At 47.7% G+C, this 9388-nt stretch overlaps 1 protein-coding gene across 1 annotated transcript in view; it reads right to left on the bottom strand.

The window, feature by feature from the left end:
• The window catches only part of CUX2 (cut-like homeobox 2), a 280298-nt gene that overhangs the window by 237676 nt on the left and 33234 nt on the right, over positions 1–9388 (bottom strand). Inside the window, exon 3 of the mRNA XM_010841427.1 lies at positions 1518–1666. Within this exon, the coding sequence (XP_010839729.1) occupies positions 1518–1666 (149 nt within the window). The remainder of the gene's footprint in view (positions 1–1517; positions 1667–9388) is intronic.

The raw sequence follows: 9388 nt of genomic DNA, 5'->3' as shown, positions 1-9388 counted from the left end.
AGCCCACCAGGCTCCCCCATCCCTGGGATTCTCCAGGCAAGAACACTGGAGTGGGTTGCCATGAAAGTGAAAAGTGAAAGTGAAGTTGCTCAGTCGTGTCCGACCCTCAGCAACCCCATGGATTGCAGCCTACCAGGCTCCTCCGTCCATGGGATTTTCCAGGCAGGAGTACTGGAGTGGGGTGCCATTGCCTTCTCCGTCAACTGCACTATCCCAGCCCAAATGCTGGACTTTCATATAATGAGCTAATGTAACCTTCCTCTCCAGCACATCAGGCTTAGTGGGAAGCCCAGAAAGTACCTATAAAATGTGTTTAAGCTTGATGGCCCAGGTCCTGGGTTAAACTTCAAGCCCTGCAACTTGCTGGCTTTCTAACTTTGGGAAAGTGAATTCATCTCTCTAAACTTCAGCTTTCAAAACTTTAAAAAGGTAAGATGTCAGTAATACAGATCTCTTGGAATTCACTTATTAGCGCAGTTCCTGGCAACAGTAAGCCCCGATTAATGCTGATTATCATCATCAGCATTATTCAGACTCAGTTTCCCACTTAATCAAGAGATTATTTTGTTCAGTTACTAGTGAGAATTGAACCTGGCAGGGGCCTCTTGCTGAGTGGTCCTGGGCGAGTCACTCCACCGCTCTGATTCCTGGGTTCCTCACTAGTAAGGGTAAAAAATGACAATATAAATTCCAAAAGACAAGGCCCCCATCTGACTTCATAACAATACTATTCCCTGAGCCTTTAGAACAATGCGCAGACTACAACAAGCACTTAGAAAAAGGAAGAAAAATGAAGCACTAGTTAAACGTATTTGCTTGATGAGTTCTTTTCCAGAAAACATGTGTCCAGCACCAGCTGTCAGCACCAAATGGACATACAAGGAAGGTGAACATCTCCCTCTCCAGAACCAAACTCAAACTCTGAAGACCCCCTTGTTGCTAGCGTAAGCCCCCAGCCTACCCCCGCCTAACCAGCCTGGACACTTTGGCTCTGTTCCAGAGAGCTCCAGGAGGCCAGAGAGAAGCCATCTCCCCAGCCAACAAACTCTTACAGACCACCAGGAATCCTCTCTTAAATAATAATATATTTATAAATCTGAGACCCCTTCTGACCTCTTCTCAAAGCAAAAGCATCCTCTGAAGGCCCCAGGATGTGATCATATTGATCTTGTCTGAGCTGTAATTTTCGTGGCTTTGAGTTGAGCAGACAGGGTCGGCCTGCCCAGATGGCTGCGGCCTGGCGGCTCTCGAGTGCCCAACAGCAGCTGGGATGAAAAAGAAATCAGAGCTGTCCTCCAAAGTTGGGGAGAGCAGCTGCTGCACGCCAGGCTGAGGGCAGGGTCAGGAGCTGGTGGCAGACATCTCCTCCTGCCCTCAGACCTGGCCTGGCATCCTCTGAAGGCCCGTGGGGATGGAATGAATGGACCATGAGTCCCTGAGGCTCTGGTCTGGTGGGGCCGTGGCGAGGGGTGCAGTTCTGAATCCAGGCCCTGCCCCTTGGCCAGGTCGGACCTTACCTGGACAGATGGTGGAGTCTCAGGAGGCCTGAGGTCTGAGCCCAAGGGGCACTGGTGCCCCCAACAGCGACAGTCAGAATCTAGCAGACACTTGGAGCTTAGACAGGTTTTCAGGCCAGCCAGGCCCGCCCTGCTGCCGGGGCTGCCGTCTACTGTTTACCCGCTGCCTGTTTTCCTCATGACAGGGCTTCCAAGAAGTGCAGACAGAAATCAATGCAGCTGGTCCTGGTGCCCAATCCCCCCACCTTTCTCTCCCGCTGCCAAAGTTCAGCTGGGCTTCCTGTAAAGCTGGGGCAGGCTCTGAGCTGGGCAGCCGGAAGTGGAGACGCCCCCTCAATCCCCTGCCCAGGCTGGAGGCCTCAGGCAGGGGTGTCCCAGGAAAGGTCAGTCAAGGCCAAACCTTTATCTTCCCCTGCAGGAGAAAGCTGACCAGGAGGGGAGCAACAAGGAAGTTTTCGCTGCCCCACCTTCCTTTCACATAGCACAGCAGAAATGTCATTGAGCAGGAGTTTACCCTAAAGTCTAGGTTCTGAGTCACCTGGGGCCTTGGTTAAAAATTCAGATGCAACCCAGCCTTGGGGACTCGGTTTCAAGAGATGTAGGGTGGGGCCAGGATTCTGCACTTTAACAAGCCCCCAGGTGATTCAGTTGAGAAGCCAAGTTTGGGAAACCTTATCTGTGTGCAAAGATGCAGCTTCCAGAATGCTAATCACTGGGATGCTCAGAAGAGAAAAGACCCGAAATTAAAGAGGATAGCTAGATAAAAAACAAGACACCGGATCAATTTGAATTCAGATAAACAACAATTTTTTAAAGTATAAAAACATCAAATATTGCACAGGATATACTTTTAAAAATACTTGTTTATGTTGCGTCAGGTCTTTGCTGGGGCACGCGGGATCTGCTCCGTGGCGTGCAGGCTCCAGAGCACGTGGGCTCTGTAGTTGGCAGCACGTGGGTTTAGTTGCCCCACAGCATGTGGACTCTTAGTTCCTCAGTTCAATTCAGTCGCTCAGTCGTGTCCGACTCTTTGCGACCCATGAATCGCAGCACGCCAGGCCTCCCTGTCCATCACCAACACCCGGAGTTCACTCAAAGTCATGTCCATAGAGTCGGTGATGCCATCCAGCCATCTCATCCTCTGTCGTCCTCTCTTCCTCCTGCCCCAATCCCTCCCAGCATCAGAGTCTTTTCCAATGAGTCAGCTCTTCGCATGAGGTGGCCAAAGTACTGGAGTTTCAGCTTTAGCATCATTCCTTCCAAAGAACACTCCTCAACCAGGACTCAAACCCACTTCCCCTGTTCTGGAAGGCAGATTCTTAACCATCAGACCACCAGGAAAGTCCCTGCACAGGGTATACCCGGTACCGTGTGTTCATGCTCAATCATGTTCGACTCTTTGCGACCTCATGGACTGTAGCCCGTCAGGTTCCTCTGTCCATGGAATTTTTCAGGCAAGAATACTGGAGGGGGTTGCCATTTCCTCTTCCAGGGGACCTTCCCGACCGAGAGATTGAATCCATATCTCCTGCACTGGCAGGCAGATTTTTTACCACTGTGTCACCCTGGAAGCCCTGTACAGGATATACTTGATTAAAAATTAATTGTTTATCTGAAATTAAAATGTAACTAAGTATTACCATTTTTTAGTTTTTGCAAAATCTGGCAACCCAAACTGAAAACCATTTACCATTCCACACCAAAGAACTGACATAAACCACAGCTCATCTGCACAAGGGAATATTTATAGCCACTAAATGGATAGCAGTCATCAACACAGCACTCGCCACGTGCCAGGCCCTCTTCCACCTGCCTCACATTAATGAATTAGTGTAATCTTCCAACAAGAGGCCAGTATTATTGTTCCTGTTTGACAAAAGAGGAAACTGAGGCACAAAGAGGTGAAGTCACTCAGTCAAAGCCACATGGCTAGAGAGAGGCAGAGCCAGGGACTGAACAAAAGTTAGATTCCAGAGGTAAGTACAGATTTAATCATCTTACTGTTCTCTAATGGAAAAATAAATAATAAAAGATACAAAAAACTTAACTCATGCAATCTATTATAAGGTGGAATAATACTTATACCTGATTTCATTACATAAAATTTATATATTAATTATAATACAGGTATTAGAAATGGTTAGGTCACACGCAGCAGGCAGAAGTATAAACTGAAACAACCACTTTGGGGAAAATGCTGGCATATACTATACTGAAGCTATGCAAATAATTCCCTGTAAGCCAACAATCCATTCCTTGATATAAACTTTGGGTCTCCACCAGAGGCAATTTTGCCTACCCTTGAGGGGACACTGGGTACCCTTTTGATTGTCACAACTTGGGGAATGCTACTGGCACCTAGTGGGCAGAGGCCAGGGATGCTACTAAGCATCCTCCAATGCCCAGGACAGCCCCCACCACAAAGAATCATCCAGACCCGCATGTCAACTGTGTCAAGATCTAGAAATTTGATTTACACTCAAGAAAAACACGTGTACCAGTTCAACCAAGAGAGACACTCAGGCACCAACGTTCCTACAAGAGCTGTTAGTAGGAGCCCCAAATTGGAAGCCACCCAAATGCCCATCAACAGGAGAATGGATGAATAAATTGTGGTCTCCTCACACAATGGAATGCTAGATGAGAATGAGAATGAATGAGCTGCAGCCACACACAACAATGCGGATGAATCTCAAGAACATAGTGTTAGTGAAAGAAGCCATACAGAAAAGAGCGCCTGCTGGGTGATCCTTTCACATGAAGTTCACAAACAGGGAAAACCAACACGTGCTGTTAGGAGTCAGGATGGCTCACCCTGGGACATGGCTGGCAGTGGCTGGGGGCGCTAGATGGGGCTTCTGGGGCAGGGGACAGGGAAGTTCCATTTCTTAATCTGAGTGATGGTTCCATGTTTGTGACAAGTCATTGAGCTGAACATGTATGACCCATGTCCTTTTCTGTATGTTTGGTATAAAAAACAAAATCTAAGGAAATCATGATACAGATTTATCTCAGAAACAGGTGATTTTCATTTTCTTCTTTTTGCTTATGTGTTCTTCCTACAATTTCCACATTGAACGTACTTTTTTTTTTTTTAATAAATGAGTAGGTCAACAGCATATGCTGTTTATTCATCAGAAATTTGCTGACCCCTGCCATGTGCCATCCCCAGCATGGGGCCCTTGGGGTGGCAGTGGGGGGAGGTGGGAACGGGCCTCTTTGCCCTCAAGGAGCTCACAGTCGTGGTGAGGGCAGGGAGCAGATGGAACTATAACCCAGGTCTGGGCCACAGCCAGCCAGCAGTCGGGTATTTCATCTGTCCAGCCCAGCATTTTAAACAATTTGAAACCCCTGCCGCAGGGCCAGATATCCCCAGCTGTCTGGCACTCCTGCTCCCCTACCAAACTTCCTCCTGCTTACCCGGGGCTGAACCCATCACTGATGTTACCTGCCCGCCCCCATGCTCATGGAAGTTTGCCATTCCCCGAATTAAATACTGCAATCAGCACTGTACTAGGACAGAATGATGGACGAGGAAACAAAAATGTACAGGGGTAAAGCGGCTGGGGGAAGAGTGTCAGGGGACTTGCTTTTGACAGGAACATAGACTCAGTAAGAACAAAATTTGCTGTTGTTCAGTCACTACGTTGTGTCTCTTTGCGACCCCATGGACTACAGCATGCCAGGCTCCTCTGTCCTCTACCATCTCCCAGGGCTTGCTCAAACTCAAGTCCATTGAGTCAGTGATGCCATCTAACCATCTCATCCTCTGCCACCCCCTTCTCCTTTTGCCTTCAATTATTTCCCAGCATCAGGGTCTTTTCCAATGAATTGACTCTTGGCATCAGGTGGCCAAAGTATTGGAGCTTCAGCATCAGTCCTTCCAATGAATATTCAGGGTTGATCTCCTTTAGGATTGATTGGTTTGATCTCCTTGCAGTCCAGGGGACTCTCATGAGTCTTCTCCAGCACAACTCAAAAGCACCAATTCTTCAGCACTCAGACTTCTTTAAGATCCAACTCTCACATCTCTACATGACTACTGGAAAAACCATCACTACATAAATAAATCAAGTTTTATTTTGACCAACTTTGGGGTAGAGGGGCTATCAACCAGGAAGTCTTAAAGAGTGATGATGGGCCATCAGGGAGGGTCAGCCAGGGTGAATCTGGAGAGGTGCGCAGCACTGAACTTCATTGAGTACTTGCTACGTGCCAGGCAGCACACAAGGGAGTGCTTTACCTGTAGTGTCTTCACTAAACCCAGTGACCCCACTGGACAGATGGGAAAACTGAGGCTCAGAGAATTGATGAGGTTGGCTCAGTGAGGATGGCAGAGCTGAGATACAAACTCAGACCAGGCCTGACTCTAGAGCTAATTCTTTTTTTTTTGAGGGGGGCAGGGGTGAAATAGAAAAGGATAGCTTTACTACTCTGCCAGGCAAAGAGGGGCACAGCAGGCTCCTGCCTTGAAAAACTGTATGTCCCCACCAGAGCTACATTCTTAAACATGAGATTCCCCCCTCCTCTCCCATAGGAGAGCCACGATGCCATGTCAGCACCCCTTCTCCTCTCCTCTCAGGGGTCTGCCCGGAGCTACCAGACCCCCGAGGAGGCACACAAGTTAGGAGAGAAGGGGACAGAGTTGAACCAGGAAAGGCAGAGCAGGTGAGCTACGAAGCACTGCTGCAGGGCCCTGCTGGGAACGCAGTGGAAAATACCAGCTGCTCCAACCAGCATCGCCTTTAATCTCTTCAGAAAATGGATGCTGCTCCTGGGTCCCCAGAGAGCCTAAAGTTCGGGCTGAAGGCTTTCTGGAAAAAAAGCTGTTGCCAGTGTCTTCAGTCACCCCGGGTGACGTCTGACACTCCACCGCGGCACTGGCTGACAAGCGTCTTCAAAGGACAGAGATCGGCAGCTTTGCGGTCTTTTCATACAGATGTCATTCACCCACAGGAAGCGCTCTCCCCGTGCATTGTGAGAGTTATTTTGGTTTAAGGAAGCCAACCCAAGAGCAAATCCAAGAAAGAAATCAAAGGAAGGGGGGGAAAAAGAGCAACTCTGGCAAAAATGAGAAAAAGTGGCATTTGGGTAAACTGCACACAAAACAATCTTTTTCAAGATGATCTTTTTTGAGATCAAGGATGAGGGGGGAGAACTGTGCTGAATGTCAGCAGGTGTGGTGGGCTTAGGAAGATGTACGTATGGGACTTTGTGGGAGTCTGTGGGCCACGTTTAAAGAGTAAGCAAAATCCATTCTCAATGAGCCAGACTTGCTGGGCTTACATGTGACTATCGAGGAGGGAAGGTGACTTGTGCCTGCTAGGGGGTCCCCAAGGGATTCTCTGAAGAGAGTCTGTGACCCGGTGGAAGGAACAGCCTACATCTACTGATGTTCCACCTGGGAGCTTATCTCTCTGGGTAGTTTACTGACACAACCATGGCTGGGGCGCTGCCCAGCCCCTCTCCAAAAGTTCCTGCAGAAAAACCCTGCAGTCAGTGCAATTCTGCCCAGAGCTGTGTCCAGGTACACCGTGTGGCCTCCCTGTTTGCTCCTCCTCTGCGTGATGTTTTTCAAACAACAGGGAACATCCTGCACCACCGGGCAGGTCAGCACCAGGCCGGGTGGCAGATGTGGCACAGGTCTGGTTCACCTTGTAGAAATCTGGCCATGGAGAATGGAGTGGCCAAGAGTTCCCAGAACATCGCATAGGCAGAACTGTTTTGGAGGGTATTTCTGGTTGTTGGCGGCAGAAATTAAGTCAAAGAGCGTAACATTCCCATCTCCCCCAAAATCCAAAAAACAAACAAAAAACACGAAGTGGGCTCCTGTAATCAAACTACTAAGAGACAGAGAAGGTGGCCTCTGGGACGATTCAACCAGAGTCTGTCTCTCTCCATATCCTGACTCAGCCTCTCCTTACGGGCTGGCTTCATTCTGTCCCCATGAGGCTGTTGGCAATCCTGTCTACAGTCAGCTCTAGGCTTCCTTCCTTCTAGCAGCTCAGCTAGAGAGAAAATAGAGACTCCCCTCTCTGCTTCAGTTGAAAAATCCGGGGGGCACTCTTTGATTGGCCCAGCTTGAGTCATGTGACATACCCCTGAGTAGTGACCAGTCACCTTAGTCAGGGGGGATAGAGTATTCTGATTGGCAGCTCCCCCTCCTCTCCAGATTGAGTCACATGACTGAGGGGAGGAGGCAGGAAACAAGAAGAAGGTCATCACAGGAATGGGGAGCAGCCAGGCAGATACCCCAAGGTGTACCTGCTGCATGCTGAGCAGTGATGCCTGACTGCTGCCTGATTTTGTCATGTCAATGAGCACCTGACTGGCCTCTCCCCAGCATGACTTCTAGTCCATTATCATGAGAGACAGACTCACGACAGCCATTTGGATCACAAACACTGGGCCAAAATCCACTGGACACTCACAAGGTACCAAGTGCTCTGCCAAGTGCCTTCCATGAATAATCTCATTTGATCCTTACAGCAACCCTCTGTCAACCCATTTTACGGTCAGAGAAGCTGATGCTCAGAGAGGCAAAGAACCTCGCCCAGGATCACACACACAGCTTGTAAGAGGCAGAGCTGGTTGTTGAAACTGACTCTGGTAGATTTCAAAGCTAGTGTTCTTTTTTTAAAATTGAAGTATAGTTGATTTACAATGTTGTTAATTTCCACTGTACAATAAAGTGATTGTTATACATATATATACCTTAAAAAAATCTTTCCCACTATGGCTTATCACAGGATATTGAATATAGTTTCCTGTGCTTTATCCTTGTTGTTTCTCCATTCTCTGTATAATAGTTTGCATCTGCTAATCCCAAATGTCCAATCCATCCTTCTGCCCCTTCTCCTCTCCCTTGGCAACAAGTCTGTTCTCTATGTCTGTGAATCTTTTTCTGTTTCATTTGGGTCATATTTGAGATTCCACATATAAGTGATATCATATGGTACTTGTCTTTCTCTTTCTTACTTCACTTGGTAAGATAATCTCGAGGTCCATCTGTGTTGCTACCAATGGCATTATTTCATTCTTCTTTATGACTCAGTAGTGTGTCCTTGTATATATGTACCACATCTTCTTAATCCATTCATCAGCAGATGGACATTTAGGTTATTTCTATGTCTTGGCTATTTTAAACAGTGCTACAATGAACACTGGGGTGCATGTATCTTTTTGAATCAAAGTTTTGTCCAGATATAGGCCCAGAAGTGGGACTGCAGGATCATACAGCAACTCTATTTTTTTTTTTTTTGAGGATCCTCCATACTGTTTTCCACAGTGATGTAACAATTTATATTTCCACCAACACCATTGAGGGTTCCCTTTTCTCCACACCCTATCTAACATTTATTTGCAGACTTTTTAATGATGGCCATTCTGACTGGTATGAGAGCGTACCTCATTCAGTTCAGTTGCTCAGTCGTGCTTCACTCTTTGTGACCCCATAGACTGCAGCATACCAGGCTTCCTGTCTTTCACCAACTCCCAGAGCTTGCTCAAATTCATGTCCGTCAAGTCAGTGATGCCATCCAACCATCTCATCCTCTGTCGTCCCCTTCTCCTCCTGCCTTCAATCTTTCCCAGCATCAGGGTCTTTTCAAATGAGTCAGTTCTTCGCAGCAGGTGGCCAAAGTATTGGAGTTTCAGCTTCAGCATCAGTCCTTCCAATGTATATTCAGGACTGATTTCCTTTAGAATGGACTGGTTGGATCTCCTTGCAGTCCAGGGACTCTCAAGAGTCTGCTCCAACACCACAGTTCAAAAGCATCAGTTCTTCAGCACTCAGCTTTCTTTACAGTCCAACTCTCACATCCATACATGACCACTGGAAAAACTATAGCTCTGACTAGACGGACCTTTGT

This window comes from Bison bison, unplaced genomic scaffold (genome assembly GCF_000754665.1).
Source record: "Bison bison bison isolate TAMUID 2011002044 unplaced genomic scaffold, Bison_UMD1.0 scf7180017864160, whole genome shotgun sequence".
NCBI lineage: Eukaryota > Metazoa > Chordata > Mammalia > Artiodactyla > Bovidae > Bison > Bison bison.
The sequence above is the reverse complement of the archived record's forward strand: the minus strand, read 5'-3'. Positions and strand labels throughout refer to the sequence as shown.